The following is a 17,917-nucleotide window of genomic DNA, read 5'->3' on the forward strand; positions in this document are numbered from 1 at the left end:
ACACTCTATCGTATCGGGTGCACCTTGGTCTGTGCAGGTGGAACCAAAAATAATTTGTTTTCCAACCTGGTAAGTGAGGCAGTGCACTGCAAAAGATGAATAATATAAGAAAGTTCTAAGAAAGTTACGAGGTTGAGTTATAATGGAAAAAAACAGTGCATGATGGAGTAAAGTCCAGATCTTGCAAATATGGTCACTTGTGTTGTTAGACAGGATAAGATTCACCGAGTTAATGAGTTCTTAGGATTCATTGTTATTCTTTTGCCTTATTATTTATTTAATAGTATTTGTAGCTAGTAGTATAAGCTTATTATTGTACTGAAATGTTTGGGAATGTATAGAATATACTAATTATAAGCTGATGACAGCTTTACCAAAATACTACCAAACACATACGAGTAGAGTAATACAATCAGTGACTGGATTGATTTGGACTGTTCTACTACTAAATTCAAAAGTTTTAAAAAGAAGAAAGAATATCATCATACTTTTTTTTTTTTTTTTGACGGGAAGAATATCATACTTAGTAGCTTCTAGGAAGCTATACTTATTTCAGTTAATTGCTAAACACAATCAAACCTCAGTTGCGAGTAGTGACATTGATGGTTGTTGGATAATCTTGATCAACTCTATTTTCTTAATTATTTCGTCTTTTTTATTTGAGAAATCATCGTTAATATATCTTTTTTATATAATTTACGGAATCCAAGTGTTTTTTTTAGAGAAATGTTATGTATATAAAATCCTTATCTTTTTAAAAAGATTTGAGGATTGGTGCGTTTTCTACTTATTTCTTTCTAATGATGTTTTTAAGTTCACTAATATAGTTTGGGGATAGAAATTAATTGGTTTGTTTTGAATATGCAATTGATTACTACTTTTAATGTTGTTTATGTTAAAAAAGAATATTATAGTAATTTCAGTCACACTAATTTTATGTCTTTGGTTCTTACCACAATATTGAAATTCATATTTATGTGGAAGCCAAAATTGAAGAATTCGAGCAAAGAGCTATGTATTAACTCAATTGCTAAGACCATGTAAGCTATAAGGACAAGTACGTAAACCACAACATATGCACATTTGCAACATAACTAAAATGAGTTTTTTTTTTTTCCGGAATGGAATTAATATGAGATTCTTTATTGTAGAGAAGTACATATTTTATGCTCAATTTTATTTCACATTGGCCTTATTCTCTGAACAGTTTAACAACCATTACAATTGTCTCATCAATTTGTATTTCCTATGAGGAAGAGGTGACTAGCTCGGTAGAGTACCACCACGAATTTCAGGGTATTGCCCAGGATTCGAATCCTCACCCCAACAATTACTTCTGGACTGTTTAACTTTATACCCATCATCTAAATTGATGTACCCTATGTATTTAACCGTCCTTTCTGTACTAATCCAATCGCTTGGTTTTGAACACAGTTCATTCCCTCATAGGCCGGAACTCAGGTGCTTGTACACAGCTTCTAAGTTGGTGTGCCTTACGTATTTAACCGTCCTTTCTATACTTTGGTTTTGAACACTGTTCATTCCCTCAGCTCAGGAGACTCCTACTAAATACTAGTAATATAATTCTCTAATATGATATTACTGAATAAGTATAGTATTTGCGCATAGCTCCAGAACGAGGAAACTGGGAAAGTGAATTTTGTTCCCCACTAAAGAAATCTAAATCATGATTTTTTCGAGTAAATTTCAATACTTTAATTATGAAACCCATCTGACTACTAACTTTTCTTCAATATTTATGCACGCACCATGTTAATTAAAATCTTTACTTAGGATTCTTTCCCACCTCAGGTTGCTGTAGTTTCTGCAGAAGTGCCAAAGCCAACGTACTCCTTCACCAACATCGATTCATTCGTAGTCTTTTTTTTTTTTTTTCTTATGTTTGAAATTGTCTTGAGGTGTGTTGTGAATCTTGGAGAACATCATGTTACAGCTCATTATTAGATTTATGTGAACCATTTTAAAAACAACCCTAGTTTGTAGTTTTAGTAGATTTATCTAGGTTTTGTCCTTAACTAACACAAAAAAAATGTTTGGTTGACTCTAATATTAAAACCCTTCTAAGGGCCACAAAGTAAAAATGGACCATAAAAGTGTTACTCAATGTTATGATGCTCAAGCATAGTGCTATATTTTCTTATTAAACCAAGAATTAGCAAAAGCTTATTAAAATAAGCAAAGAATGTTAAAAATGAGAAAGAAAAAAAAAACATGAAATGAGCAAAAAGTCTTTAAAATGAGCGAAAAGAGACTAATTCTACAAATTGTAATCATATTAGTAATGAAAAGAACATGAAAATCTAAGCTCCGGAGTGTAGGACTAGGAGTTAAATTACAATATCTTCCCTTAACCCTCGAAATTTCCAAATATATATAAAGACTCGTCTTATAAAAAAAGATCTAACTCAAGATTCAAGACCATAATTATATCTAACTAAAAAAAATCTCAAAATAGGCAGGGAAATCTAAACTAAATACATAAAGTGTAAATAATCGGTAACTTGGGCCCTTTTACCATTGAGTGATCGTACTTAGCACATGCAACCCTGTCTACAAAAGTTAGTAGAAGGCCCATACTAATCTTTCTAAACTTCAAATTGTGTTTACCAAATTATACAATGTTGTAGAGACAATGCAAGTTGGCAGAAGGTTTCATAACTTGCATTGGACAATTATACGGTGGTTCTTAGTAAAAGAATGATTGTATTAGCATGTGTACACATGCAAAATACATATATTGATTAGGAGGAATTAATTAAGATGTAAGCCTATCTTAACATAGAAGCATTGTCAATTTTAGCATACTTATAAACATAAAAGTATAATTGTATGTAATTATGTTTGTTTTCCTTCCGTTTAGATTTGACATCTCTCTCTAATAAATCTTCTTAACTCTGGCTTGAGAATCCACCATACGTCGATGACAATTGATTATCAGATAACGCCTGTGTTCGTATTTGATTCGGATTGAGTCGATTTTAGATTAGTGCTCAAAACAGACAAATGGCAGAAAATAGTATAGGCTCTCTCCCTTTTATGCCCACTGAATACAATTATACAAGTATGCTAGATTACTAGTTGCAGAAAGTGAACAAATGTTGCTTTTGGAATTTTGTAGATTTGATAGTAATAGTTGTTTTTAGTTTGTCCCAGACAAAACCCAAACTGGAATAAGCGGCCCATGCAGATCCAGTTCCACGTGTTTTACAGGCCCATGTGTGGTTGATACTACTCCCACAATTTCAATTTATACAAGGCTTCAACTTCAGAGGTATCATAAACCTTTAACATGTAGATGTATTAGATATAAATTTTCATATAATAAATATTATTTGTGTATATAATAAATATTATTTGTGTATGTAAAAATATTTTTTTGTGTATTTTTCCTCTTATTTATTATACAATACACAAATAATATTTGTTATACGAAAACTTGTGTTAGATACATCTATATGTTACCAAATCTTTTTTATACATTAGCTAATTAACTTTTTTATAAAGGAACAGTAGCCAATTAACTAAGAGCATAAATAATTAAGAATTACGATTGGCCGAGTAGGTTAATGGTGTAGAACTTAATAAGATAAATCGAATTATTTGAGAGCAAGGATAGGAATTAGTTCAAGTGGGTAGAGCGCTCCCCCTTGGCCCCTGAGTTTAGAAGTTCAATCCTTTTGGTATTTTTTACGGGTTAGTAGTCTTGCAGGAGTTAGCCTTTGAGCTGACTTAATTTCCTAGTAATAATATAAAAAAACTCTTTGAGAGCGACAATACCTTAAAAAGTAGAGCTCTTAGTGGCAGAAAACTAAGAAACAAAGATAAAATAAAGCTTTCAAAAGCTCTCATTTTCTACCTCAAAAGGATGTGAACTTTGTTTGTTCTTCTGGTTGAAATCATTATTTCCCAAAGATTCAATTTCAAAGTTCATTCATTTCCAAAAAGGTGACCAAAAAGGCTCACTCTTAGTTACACACTCTTCTGTCTCTTCCCTTTGTTTGCTCCACTTCACATGTCAAAATTTAGGAGTATTCCTATTCATCCCAACTTTACCTCAAAATTATCTTCTTCTTGTTCTTCACTTTCTCTCTCCTTAATTTTTTTTTCACTCTGAGTCAAAATGTTGGCAACTTTGTTGAATTTGCTCAAATATGGAACACCCATTAAGCAGTTTGAAGGTAAGAGCTTCAAAGTTCAATCTTTCACAAGTTTAAATTCTTGTTTTTTGGTGCTTTTATTAGTTGTATATATTTTGCTGGATTGTAGTATTTGTGGGTTTTGTGAGGAAGTGAAAATGGTGTCAGTACCATTAGGTTTTGAGGTATCTGGGTTTCATAAAACTACTACTTGGGTATCCCAAAATGGGGTTTTTGCATTTGGATTCTTAGAAAGTGGTTATTTGAGAAGCATTTATGATGATAATGAAGATGGGGTTTTTGTTGGAATTAGGTATAATTTAGGTAACAAAGTTGCTAATTTGCCTGTTTGGACTATTGGTGGAGGGCTTAGGGTATCTGAGAATTCTACATTTAGACTTTCTGAGGATGGTAGGTTGGTATTGTTTGAAAATACCAATGGTTTGATTCTTTGGAGTAGTAATACTTCCAAATTGGGTGTTAAAAAAGCTAGTCTTTTGGATAATGGTAACCTAGTCTTGCTTGATAGTGAGGATGAAGTGGTTTGGCAGAGTTTTAATAGCCCTACTAGCAGTCTGCTTCCTGGCCAATCTTTTCATTTCCCTCAAACTCTTAGAGCGCCTTCGACGAAGTCGATCTCGAGCTACTACAATTTCGTTATTCACCCTTCTGGTGAGCTTGCTTTGGTGTGGGAGAGCAATGTGACTTATTGGAAGAGTGGTGGTGCTTTGACTTTCCTGCCTACTATTACTAAAGTAGTAGCAAGATTTGATTCTGATGGTATTTTGGGAGTGTTTGATGTTACAAACAAAAGCATTTGGTCTACAACAAGCAAGGATTTCCAGGACTCTTCAGTGAGTCTGAGGCATCTTAGGATTGATACTGATGGTAACTTGAGGATATACTCGTGGTACAATGGCCTTAAGATGTGGAAGGTGGGATGGCAAGCTGTTGAAAATCAATGCAATGTGTTTGGGTCTTGTGGATTATATAGCTTATGTGGTTTCAATTCCAGTGGACCTACTTGTAGTTGTCTACATGAGGGCACCATAGATGGGGGTACTGATTCACCAGGGAGCGACTTGAGTATTTCTGGCTGCAAGAAGTTGGTTGATTTAGATAACTGTAAAATGCGCACGAGCATGATGGTTTTGAAGAGCACTGTACTTTATGATCTCTATCCTCCACATGACTTTGATGTCATGTTAAACGAGGATGGTTGCAAAGCATACTGCTCTAATGATACTTCTTGTATAGCTGCAACCTCCAAAAATGATGGTTCAGGCTCCTGTACTATTAAAAGAACTAGTTTTATTAGTGGGTACAGTGATCCCTCTCTACCTTCAATTTCATTCTTGAAGATCTGTTTGGTTCCCCAGGCGGTTTCAACTCGAAAAGCTCATCCTCAAGATGGAGGTAGAGAAATTCCTCTGTCTTCTGGAAGGTTCATTTCCTATCCAAATGCCAGTAAGTTTGTGACGGCTCTTACCTTGATTGGGTTGGCGACTGCTCTGGTGTTTCTCACAGTAGAGATTCTTGTTGTTTGGATTGTTTATCAGAGACGGAAAACAGCTAGTAGAGTGAGGAATCCATTTTATAAAGATGCTCAGAAGAATCCCCATTACAGTGCTCTAGTTAAGTTGTCCTTTGAAGAGATAAAGGAGCTGACTTCGGACTTTGCAACTCAACTTGGATTGTCTATTTTCAAAGGCATACTTCCTAACCAAACTCCCATTATTGTAAAATTGCTGAATAACGTTGTTGTATCTGGGAAGGATTTCAGAACAGCAGTCTCTATCTTGGGTGGAACTCATCACCGAAATCTTGTTGCTGTAAAGGGTTTTTGTTGTGAGCAGAAGCATAAATTCCTTGTCTATGAGTTTGTACCATGTGGCTCTCTGGATAAGTGGCTATTTGATCAAGAGAGAAACCCAAATGAGCTACAATGGCAGGAGAGGCTCGATATTGCTCTTGGTGTGGCACGGGCTCTTGCCTATCTCCACTTGGAGTGTCAAAGCTGTGTTGCTCACGGAAATCTGAAGCTCGGAAATGTTATGCTCGATCAAAATTTGGTCCCGAAGCTGATGGATTTCGGACTACAGGGCCTTCTTCAGGAGGAAACAGGCTCTTCTTCATCAGAGTCAGCATCTGAGAGAGATATATACAAATTTGGAGAACTTCTGCTTCAGATTGCAAGGCTCAAAAGGAAGCCTCCACGAGATGATGATGTTAACCATTTAATCAGCGACATAATGGAAATGCAGAGATTAGAAGGGCGTGTGGGGTATGAGAAAGTAGAAAGAGTTGTAAGAATAGCTCTTTGGTGTCTACAAACTCAACCATTTTTGCGGCCTTCAATCGGCGAAGTTGTTAAGGTGCTAGAAGGTACACTTTCTGTAGATAGACCTCCCTCAAGTTTTGCCTTTAAAACAAGGCAACAAGTAGATGAAGAGGAGTGCACTGAAATTCAAGAACATCCATAGTGGAAGAAGATGAATTTTGGCTAGGATTTTTGACTTTTAATAGTCTGGTGTCTTGGAGTTTGACATGTTCTTGTTGTATTTTTTGCAAGATTGAACTTCAATTACACCGTTGTTAATGTATGAGCAGCCGTTACCATTAGCTGTTTAAGTAATGCAATCTTCTGTAAAGCTAGATGAATCTCTGAGTAGATAAGTTGCATATTGTCATTAACAAAGCAAGCTAACTTTATTGGTTCAAGCCTGAAAAGTGAGTTGCATCTAGTTGTATCATTTACTAATTTTGACAGCAACTTAATTATATATTTGGCATATTAGCAGGATTTGGAAAAACCCTCATGTTAATACTAGTAACATCTTTGAGATACGCGCTAAACCTTTCCACTAAACCAAGTGCTAAGTGGTAGTCAAGTATTTTTAATATTTTTTTTAAAAGTAAGGAGAAGACACCTCATCAGATCGGAACCTCGCATAAATCAACCTGGCCAGGTCTGCAGGCAAGGCCTCTTGAGAGTAGGGGGAAAGGGAAAGGGTAAGGGTAAGGGTAAGGGAAAATCCCCACCCCTAAAGTGCCTCAAGTGGACATGCAAATCAAACCACTAGACCAATTCAGGTATGTTTAATTGCATATTCAACAACAAATGTTATACTCCTATATTGCATTAGATGTTATGATTTGTGAAGTATATGGAAATTGGAGTATTCACCATCAATCATTTTTGTATATATTATCAAAAATTATAAAAAAATGTTCATATCAGCTATACTCACTTGGAAATATTTTTAACATTTCAGACTAGTTACTAGTATATAGAAATGTATTTATTCGTTTATCCTTTTATACCCTGGAAATTTGGGAGTTCAGGATTGAGTGGCTGTTATGCACTGAAAATGGGTGGAGATAAAACACACAAGTAACAAGAAAAAGCGAAGCTCCCTTTAATTAGATATTTTACTTGAAATCATAATAATACCTTAAAATTTTGCAATGTTTATTTGACAAAAATCAGAAATCAGAAATCAATCCATGGCTGCTGTGCTTAATCTGTTGACACTCCAACCATGTAAATTGAGAGTTAATAAAACCCAATTATCATTTGGAATTAAAAACCCACTTTCTTGTATATCTCCATTATCAAAAACAACAAAAACAAAAACCCTTGCAAAATCCAAGCTTTATATTTCAGCAACATCAACAACAATAACTGAAACAGTTTCAGGCAACCCAAAAACTGAAAACGATGAAAAAGATGGAAACTTTGATTGGTATTCAGAGTGGTACCCAGTTGCCCCTGTTTGTGACCTGGATAAGAGGGTCCCACATGGTAAAAGAGTGATAGGCCTTGATTTAGTGGTTTGGTGGGACCCAAATGTGATGAGCTGGAAGGTGTTTGATGACCGTTGTCCACATCGGTTGGCACCTTTGTCTGAGGGAAGGATTGATCAATGGGGAAGATTGCAGTGTGTGTACCATGGTTGGTGTTTTGATGGTTCTGGTCATTGTAAGCTCATTCCTCAAGCTCCTCTTGATGGACCTCCGGTATTCGTTTCTAATTACTACCTCCGTTTCATATTATTTGCAACGATTTGACATAAAGTATCGTTGCAAATAATATGAGCGAAAGTAGTATATCTCTTTCCATTTTAATATAATATTGTTTACATTTATGCGCATGATGCTCCTAGTTGCATGTTTTTTTATTGTACGCTGAACATGCAAATATATATATAAAAGTACTTCTAGTTATTTTGTGTAACGGAGAGAAATGAGAATAATATACAATTGGCATCATGCTCCCGTGTGTAGTATCTAAATTATGGTTGATTAATATTAGTGTTTGCATATTAAGGATTTGGTAGTTATTGCTTAAAATCGCCCCAACTTCATTTTTATAGACTATTTTACCCTTTCTCTTTTCCCGGGCGATTTTAAGTACTTTTTGGGGCTATGAATAAAAGTTTAGTTACTAATCTACTTTTATTTAACAAGTTGTTGTTTAGGTCTTTAGGATAACATATATATCACACAATATTGTCAACATGCCATTTGCCAAGATACCAAATGTATTGTCTTCTTTATTTAGGCACAATGCCTAATGGTCTCTCTTCTTATTACTTAGTACACCAGTCACCAGCTACTTGTTCTGATAAATAAACTACTTTCATTTCTTTTGGTTGATTACAAAATGCATGATGTATATGTTTTTTGACTGAGTAGAATTTTGGCTCAACAAATGGTTTCTATGTTAACATTGTCATGTTTGTTCATCAAGTATATATGCAGTAAAATTATTGCAAGATAACCTTTAATAGGCACAAGATTTGCTTTTAATGATTTTGCTCAACGAATGATGCCTATATGCCTCTAACGCCCCGAATTTTCCTGAAGTTAGCTTCTCTAATCAAGAAATCCATTGCCATAAACTCTTGCAGGTCCACACATCCAAGAAAGCATGTGTAGCTTCTTACCCTTGCACAGTCCAAAATGACATTCTTTGGTTCTGGCCAAATAGTGATCCTGAATATCAAGACATTCTTACCAAGAAACAACCTCCTTACATTGCTGAAATTGATGACCCGTCATATGCCAAATCCATGGGAACTAGGGATATTCCTTACGGGTATGTATTAGTTCGCCCATTATACTTTTTAGGTGGAAAAGCAAAATCACATTTATTCCAGGAGAAGAGATAACAGTATCATATATAGGAAAAATGAGAGAACTGGCTTATTTTGGCCAAAAAAAAAGTAATGCTGCTGATTTTTGGTAGTAACATTTTTTTTCAGATATGAGGTTCTTGTTGAAAACCTTATGGATCCAGCTCATGTTCCTTATGCACATTATGGAATAATGCGAATTCCAAGTGACAAAAACAGATAAGAGCATCTCTGCATCACCTGTATTTAGCTATTATCTCCTATACCTTTGTAGCTTCAGCCTTCAGGTATTTACGTTGGGGGTTATTTTCACACCCAAAGCAGATAGAGAAGGCGGGAGACCTTTGGAGATCAATGTCCAAAAACTAGACAAAAGTGGTTTTTCTGCTCAGCAAGAGAGAGGGATCAGCGAGTTTATTCCACCCTGTGTCTTTTATGCTCTTCCAAAGTCTTCAATGAATGAAGGTCAATCACTTTCTAGTCCCCAAAAGGTAATCAGTTGTTGTAGCAATGATTGGTAGATTTCTGCAGTTGACTGCTTCTTTATTCTCTGATCATGCGGGGATGGATATTAATATAGTGCTATCTCTTCTTTCTTTTGCTAAACTTAGTATTAGGGTTATGGATAAGCAGTTAGAAGTAGCAAAACCATTCATTTTATTCATTGAAAAAGTAAACTGAATTAAGAAAGAGAACTAGCTAGGCAAGAGAAAGTAGACTGTGACCTTGTAATTCCAGGTAACTTGGGGAAGTTATATCACATCATGAACACATCCATAACCTGATCCATGACTCATGAGATGTAGCAAAATTATGGACCGTTATGACAGGCAATTGAAATACTAGTGCAAATTGGGACACACCAAAATGTAAAAGAGGGGAAGGTAGCCCTTTAACTTGGGATGCTTATGCCATCTTTTGATATGTTTATGAGAATGACCTCCTTAAGATTACAGCTCAATTCAAACATCTCTTTGCCTTGGTTATTTTACTGATTACGTCCTCTTTCTATTCCATTCCTCATGTACTAATATATAGTATTCCATACATATCAGCAGCTTCACTATCTGAAGTAGCTAAGCAGGAAGGATGTCTTTATCTAAATCTTCCAAATCCCATAAATAGCAGGATCCGCACTTGTTCACATTATGTTGCTTCAATTTTTCGATGTTTCAGCTGTTAATAATTTTTCTGCCACTTCAATGATCCAGGAGTCGGAAGGCAAACAGAGGAGATTTCTCTTGATTTTTTTCTGTATTCCTGTCAGTCCTGGAAAGAGTCGATTAATATGGACCTTTCCTCGAAATTTTGCTGTCTGGCTTGATCAAATTGTGCCTCGATGGGTGTTTCATATAGATCAAAATCTCATCTTGGATTCAGACTTGTATCTATTGCATGTTGAGGTACTTTTCTGCTCCTCCCAACACTTGTCTAAATGATACTCCCTCCGTTTCACAAAAATGGCTACCATCATTTGTGCTTTATACGTAAGGGAATATATATAGTCATGTATGATCGTATTTGATTCGTCTCAATGTATATTTGAAATATCAACAATTCATGGTATTTACAAATACATGATTTGAGATATTAATGCTCAAAGTTTTACATTGGCAAGCGTGAAAAGTACAAGTGAGTAGATGTTTGTGAAATTGAAGGAGTATATTAGTAGGGAGATCAAGCTGTGATGCTTTGTCGACACTCTGAAGTGTCACTTTTATTTTTGGAACAGTGATTGCAGCCTGCAAATTGATAAAGAAATCTCTGAATCCAGAAATTAACAGTTTTACAATGCCGAGTGGGTTATTCCCCTGTAATCTGCATCTGATTATGTTGTTGCATGCTGTAAGAAACTACTGCTCTCTTAGGACATCTTTCAGCTGTCTCATTCGTTTCCTGCAGGAGCACAAGATAATGGAAAATGGACCTACCAATTGGCAGAAAGCCTGCTTTGTTCCAACCAAAGCAGATGCCCTTGTAGTTGCTTTTAGAAAATGGATGAAGAAGTATTCTGGAGGTCAAGTTGATTGGAGGATGAAATTTGATGGATCACTCCCTCCAACACCGCCTCGTGAACAACTAATGGATAGGTGAGTCACTTTGAGCAGTTACAGTGACTGATGTCAGGTGCCAAGGTTCTCAATGATGGACATAGCTGCTTAAAATGTTTCAGGTATCGGAGTCACGTGGTGAACTGCACCAGCTGTAGTGCTGCATACAAGGGGCTCAACATCGCTGAAACAACGCTTCAAATCATGTCTTTTATTCTAATTGGGATTGCTGGAGTAACTAGGCAGGGAGCACTGACCACTTTACAAAGAAGTGCTCTCTTTTCAGCCGCATTGATATGTTTTGCAGTATCGAAATGGTTGTCTCATTTCATATACAAGAATTTTCATTTTCATGACTACAACCATGCTTTTAAATGAGCAACTTTCAAGCCATTTGAGCTACTTTATTCTTAGATATATGCCAATGTACATACTCAGTTGTTCACGGTGATATCACTTGGAAAGTTACATACTATAGCCTTTTGTTATCTTATAAGACAATTTTTGTTACCGTTTGATTGGTGGTTTTCGTGCACTTGATATTGAGTATACTTGCTTTAATTATGTGATGTTAGGTGTTCCGTATAGGCCATACTGATACATACGCCTTTTAAACATGCAGTAAGATGACAAGAAAAAGAAGAGGAAACATTATTAGTATATAAATTAACATGAAACATGCATGCATTAAGTACAGGTAAAATGCTTCATATTTATGATTGCAGAATCTATTATTATAAATTATTTTATGATCTTTGGAATATATTATGTGAACCACCAATAATTGTAGTGGATGAGATGCTATACTTGATCCAATGAACACAACTGTGACAACTATATTTGATCCTGAGGACCTGAGCATGTGGGCCATGCAATTATTACTTGGATATCTTCTGTTAGTTTCAATTTCTAGCCACGAGATCCAAGAGTACTGTGCTCTCATGAAACTTGTGATTTTCAGTGGATTATTTTGCTTGGTTAGAAAAAAGAATAAAAAAGGAAGAGAATTATAGACAGTTCTTAAGAATAGCAGCAGCTAGCAGGTGCAGCTATGTCTGCTCACCTCACAATGTTGTCAACAAGAATCCCGAAACTGCTTGTTTCAGACTACGAAAAGCTGTCATTTACAAATAGAATTAGTAGTTGCCAGTTGAATTCGTCACCTCAATCATCTACTTGGATACTTTCTCAACATCAATGCAACAGGAACATAATTACAGGTAAGCCAAATGCTTCGAATTCTGGTACACGTATGTCTGTTGTTACTGCTGCTTCTACTGTATCCATTGATGAAAGCACATATGAAACGAAAAACAAGGAGGTGTCAGAGAACTTTGATTGGTATGCGCAGTGGTATCCTGTGATGCCAGTGTGTGATTTAGATAAAAGGAAGCCTCATGGTAAAAGGGTGATTGGTCTTGATGTGGTGGTTTGGTGGGATAAGACTGAATCTCAGTGGAAAGTTTTCAATGATATGTGTCCGCATCGCTTGGCTCCTCTATCTGAGGGACGTATTGATCAATCAGGAAGGCTTCAGTGTGTGTACCATGGTTGGTGTTTCAACGGCTCCGGAGCTTGTAAACTAATTCCTCAAGCACCTACTGATGCTGCTCCTGTAATATCCACTTTTCCAACTTATATCAGCAAATGTTTATCTATTTATCTCTTGTTTTTATGCAGCCTGATACAACTTTAAGAGAAATGTTACAACTTACAGGTGCATACATCAAAGAAAGCTTGTGTAGCTGTATATCCAAGCACGGTTCAGAACAAAATGGTTTGGTTTTGGCCAAATTCAGATCCTGAATTTAAAGACATCCTTCAGAAGAAAAAGCCTCCCTTCATACCAGAGCTCGATGATCCTTCTTACTCCAACTTACTCTCTAATAGAGAGATAAATTATGGGTATGAAATGAATTTGACACCCTTATACTTGGTCATGTTTTAAGAGTGTCAATTTTATTTTACTGGTTAATGATCTCACAAGGTCACAACTGCCTTCTTGTAGCAAAAGTTTCTCCTCTCCTATTTGGGCTTTGTTCACTTCAGCTCAAAAAACTACTTACTCCTTTCTTTTTTAATTGCAATATTTGAGTTTACACGTTTGCCAATGTATAACTTTAACCATTAGTATCTTTAATTACCTTTTAGTATAAATTATAAAAAGTTGATATAGTGGAAGTATATATGCAGACGGATCTAACAAGATCCCACTTAACTATTTTTTTTTTCCAGGGCTGTGTGTGAATAGTCTAAATATCCAAGTGTTGCAATTAATAAAGAACATAGTTAGTATATAATATGAATCAGTTTTAATCAGTAACAATCAGTTTAATCATTTAAAATCAATTATCTGCATAAGAGAACATCAGTAGAGAATTAACAAAAATCAGTTTGCATCAGAAACACAAAATGATTGAGTCAGAAAAAAAAAGGAATGAATTCAGCTAAATCACAGGAGCAGTGAAGAAGGCTTAATGTGTTTGTGGAAAATAACAAAGAATTTTGATCTTGTATGTCTTACCTAATTTTTCTTGTTTCTTAGGATTCACACCTTTTGATCTGGTTATAACTTATAATTGCTTCTTTTATGTCCAGGTATGAAGTTCTTATCGAAAATTTAATGGACCCTGCTCATGTTCCTTATGCACACTATGGTATATTGAATACACCAACTCCCAAAAGCAAGGTTGATAGAGAAGGTGGTAGACCTCTAAACTTGAGTGTAAAAGATATGGACATCAATGGTTTTTCTACGAAGCAAGACTGGGGTTCGGGTAATTTCTTTGCACCATGTGTCTACTATGTTTACCCAGATCCGCCTCCTGACAGTGGGAATGGATCAGAATCATCAGCAGTGCCTAATAAGGTAATTTGATATAGATGAACTTTTCTTCATTTATGCTCTAAAATTTCTTGTTGGGCATTGAAACATATGCAGAGTGGTTGGTTGTCAGGTGTCATCAAGCCAGAAAAGGCCTATTCTTGTATTCATCTGTATTCCTGTCAGTCCAGGCAAAAGCCGATTGATATGGTCATTTCCAAGAAATTTCGCGGTTTGGATAGATCGAATCATCCCAAGATGGGTATTTCATTTCAATCAAAACCTGGTTCTTGATTCTGATCTTTATCTTCTTCACGTTCAGGTATTCGCTACTCCTTGGATGCTGTAACTTTCTTTATAATGTGTAAGGTTATACTGTCTGTAGAGGTATGCATAGTGCTACTATCTAAGCATTTCTCGCTCATTAGGAACACAAGATAAAGGAGTTTGGCCCAAGCAACTGGCATAAAGTTTGTTTTGTGCCAACAAAGTCAGATGCTGTTGTTTCCGGGTACAGAAGGTGGTTGAACAAATACTCTCAAGGCCAAGTGAACTGGGGGTCCAAATTCAATGGAGGAGCTCTACCCCCTATTCCTCCACGCAGAGAGCTACTGGACAGGTGTGCATACAATAGAATTTGATTTCTGATCATCAAGTGTTCATAATTCTCCATTCTTTTATAGCTATGGATCAGTATATCAACTTAATGCGACAGATCAGTCAGTATAAGTATTGGGATTAAATGAATGTTTTAGGTATTGTCTAACAAGTGAGGGCAATGTTTCAGGTACTGGACCCATGTGGTGAACTGTTCCAGTTGTAATGCTGCTTATAAAGGACTGAACATAGCTGAGATCGTGCTTCAGGTTATTGCTTTTGGTTTGATCGGGGTGGTCGGAATAGCCAAGCAGGGAATGATGACCACAATTCAACGGACAGCCATATTCTCATTGGCTATCCTATGCTTTGCAGCCTCAAAATGGCTGTCTCACTTTATTTACAAAAATTTTCATTTTCATGACTATAGCCATGCACTAAGATAAGCATTCAGAATCAATAAATAGTATGCCATTGCAAATAATATGCTGATTGTATATATTACACTCTAAACAAGCACGCAATGAAAAGCACCTGTGTTTTTTTAACATACTCTCAAACTTGTTTCAAGCACGAATATTATCAACCATGACAACTGAGCGGCCATATGACCTTAATCATTGTATACAAGTTATGCTTTAAAAAAGATATAAATAACGAGGGGATTTACTAATTTTGACAAACAAGGACGAAAAAACGAGATCATATAGTCTTTATTCTCAATCATCATCAGGCTCCTGATATGGTAGATCCCAAATAGAAGTTGCTGCTACTGCTACTTGTTGGTTCAAGCCTTCTTCTAGGGGACAATGATTATGGTCCACATTCCCCCTGTGTACTTGATATGCTACATCCAAACCCAGATCTGCAACAGCAGTTTCCCAATATTGTGTTTGATCTCCAACTACACTATATACTTGTGGCTGTGGATGACAGTGCCTGTAAGTCTCGTCGCTAGGCATCACACTCGAATCAGCCAAGTGAAGATTCACTGGTAACGAAGCAGTTCTGTGTTGTAAGTCAAGGTAATCATGGTACTCTGCTGCTAGTTGTGCATATATAGCTTCTAGACTGCTACTCTGGGCGACAGAATTGCATTCAGGCCCATGCTTACTTCTAGTATGCTTCTCTATTAACCCCAAACCTGCCTCGTTTTGTAGGCCCTCCAAGTTTCCACAAGTATATTGCAACGCCATCTCTGTTTCAACATCTTGATCGAAAGCATCCGCTTTCCTCTTGTTTTGTTGATGTTCAGTATCACTATCTTGGTCTTTACCTGTTTTGCCAAGGTGGGTGAGCCGCAAGAGAGCCTCTTCTTGATCTACGACCTTGGACCAGGTAGCTGTATCCTTAGCTGTCATCTTAGCCTGCAGGCACTTGGACTTCTTGACCAGACGCATCATTCGGTTCAAGTCAGGGGACATGTGCTTGATCACCGCACATAAAACACTCACCTTCCACGCCTTCTTAAGATCATGAGGCTTCTTGTAAGGTGGTGGGCCGTGCTCCACCGCCAGAACCCCTTGCTGTCCCCACCAAACCTCATCTCCTGTAGGCCACCATGGAGGGTGTAAACCCCTCTCAAGTGGAAACCTTCTCTGAGGAGGGATACAGTGCTGCATGAGTGCAGATAAGAGGGACCCTAGAGTAGTATCTTGAAGCTCCTGCAACATATGCAAGGTGGAGGCAGAGTTTTCACCATTAACTGCACCTGCACATCCTAGGATTGCAGGAACAATCAAGTGCTGCAATGCTTGGGGTGCACTTTGTTCAAACTTAACGGATCCCCTCCACCACTCTCGCAGACTGTCAGAGGATCCCGTCACAGGCTTCCCTTTCTCCGGGATGATACCATACACAAAGCCTTGGGCTTTGCAGACTTCCATGACTTTCACCATGTACTTTAAGATGGCATCTTGGGATCTCAGCATCTTCTTTCTTCTTGATTTTTCCTCTCTGCTTGCTGTTGCTGCTACTGTTAAGTTGTCAACGGTTGATGTCCCCGCAAGCTTATAGGTTTCTGTTACCGCCTTTGATGCATTCTTTGTTGCTATGAGCTTCTTCATGCGCATCTTATCCTTCCACATACGTCTCTTAAGCTCTGCATAGCTTATGTCTTCTGCGTCACTTTCCTCTGACATTTCTCCGCTGCTCAAAGTATCCATCAACTCCTCATATATCTCCACCATGATTACTGATACCTTGCAGGCTTGCACAAAAGTTTTTGCTGCTACTACTTAAAGCTTGCTATGCAATCCAAGGAAACACTAAAAAGATTTAAATATTCTAAAGGGATGTACTCAAAACATAATACTACCAGTCTAACATAACATACATAATTATATATATATGTATACACACACTTCTAAATCAAGAAAATTCTGAACGAAGCAATTATTTCTAACAGGATTTATACTATTATTGGGAAAAGAATTACTGACTTTCTCTAAAGATATAACAAACCTTGGAGTTTACGAGCGATCAGAAGTCTCAGAACTGATGTTAGCCATGTGACACTGATGCACAGAGACAATAACACACAAGTTTATGTTGTAAATTGTGCGCCGAGAATGTTCAGATTTTCAAACAGAATCCGCTTAAGGTACATCTCCTATGCAGACAAATTTACATAAGACATGACACCAGCAGCAATAGCATGCTGACTGTCATTTAACTCCTCCTCTGCATGAATGCCACTTAGTCGCCCCTTCCCCCTAATTTCTGCCCCTTCAGAGTTTCCCTTCCTTACTCTCAAGGGATTACATATTTCCTCTTTTCTTTTTATGTTCATATCTTTTTTCTAATAGCAGGATAAAATAGCCACCTCAATTCCTGCAACTGGGTTTTTAATTTTTTGGGAAAAGGAACATATAATTTTAAGTTTAGAGGACTGTATTGAATACTTGTTTAACAAAGAAAATCAGTCTAACCAGATAGGCCGAACTAGATTTTTATCAAATATTAGCAGCTCTTGTTGCACAACAGTGCACAAGGTTCTGGAAGAGCAAAAGCTGCCTTGCTCTCTGGTTGCATCATGAGCCGTTCGGGGAGTTTCCATTAACGTTCCCCCGTGTATATTAATATATGTACTTCTATATAACAAAACACACTTCTGAATTTCGACATTCTTTTGGGTTCACCTATTCAAGA

At 36.8% G+C, this 17,917-nt stretch overlaps 4 protein-coding genes across 4 annotated transcripts; 3 read left to right on the forward strand and 1 right to left on the reverse strand.

The window, feature by feature from the left end:
- Positions 1–3,818: 3,818 nt before the first annotated feature.
- Positions 3,819–6,887, forward strand: LOC104889855 (G-type lectin S-receptor-like serine/threonine-protein kinase SD3-1). Its single transcript, XM_010675184.3, has one exon. The coding sequence runs from the start codon at positions 4,142–4,144 to the stop codon at positions 6,638–6,640; it is 2,499 nt and encodes an 832-aa protein (XP_010673486.1). The 5' UTR covers positions 3,819–4,141; the 3' UTR covers positions 6,641–6,887.
- Positions 6,888–7,566: 679 nt separating this feature from the next.
- On the forward strand, positions 7,567–11,864 carry LOC104889854 (protochlorophyllide-dependent translocon component 52, chloroplastic). Its single transcript, XM_010675183.4, has 7 exons — positions 7,567–8,177; positions 9,071–9,258; positions 9,425–9,514; positions 9,609–9,786; positions 10,507–10,698; positions 11,198–11,385; positions 11,469–11,864. The coding sequence occupies exons 1-7, from the start codon at positions 7,665–7,667 to the stop codon at positions 11,722–11,724; spliced, it is 1,605 nt and encodes a 534-aa protein (XP_010673485.1). The 5' UTR covers positions 7,567–7,664; the 3' UTR covers positions 11,725–11,864.
- Positions 11,865–11,999: 135 nt separating this feature from the next.
- LOC104889852 (protochlorophyllide-dependent translocon component 52, chloroplastic) lies at positions 12,000–15,319 on the forward strand. Its single transcript, XM_010675181.4, has 6 exons — positions 12,000–12,961; positions 13,064–13,251; positions 13,945–14,215; positions 14,304–14,492; positions 14,599–14,789; positions 14,958–15,319. The coding sequence occupies exons 1-6, from the start codon at positions 12,398–12,400 to the stop codon at positions 15,211–15,213; spliced, it is 1,659 nt and encodes a 552-aa protein (XP_010673483.1). The 5' UTR covers positions 12,000–12,397; the 3' UTR covers positions 15,214–15,319.
- LOC104889853 (putative ETHYLENE INSENSITIVE 3-like 4 protein) lies at positions 15,217–17,691 on the reverse strand. Its single transcript, XM_010675182.4, has one exon. It carries the CDS (start codon positions 16,954–16,956, stop codon positions 15,487–15,489), a length of 1,470 nt encoding a protein of 489 aa, XP_010673484.1. The 5' UTR covers positions 16,957–17,691; the 3' UTR covers positions 15,217–15,486.
- Between the last annotated feature and the right edge of the window lie 226 nt (positions 17,692–17,917).

Source organism: Beta vulgaris, chromosome 4 (genome assembly GCF_026745355.1).
Source record: "Beta vulgaris subsp. vulgaris cultivar EL10 chromosome 4, EL10.2, whole genome shotgun sequence".
Taxonomy (NCBI): domain Eukaryota; kingdom Viridiplantae; phylum Streptophyta; class Magnoliopsida; order Caryophyllales; family Amaranthaceae; genus Beta; species Beta vulgaris.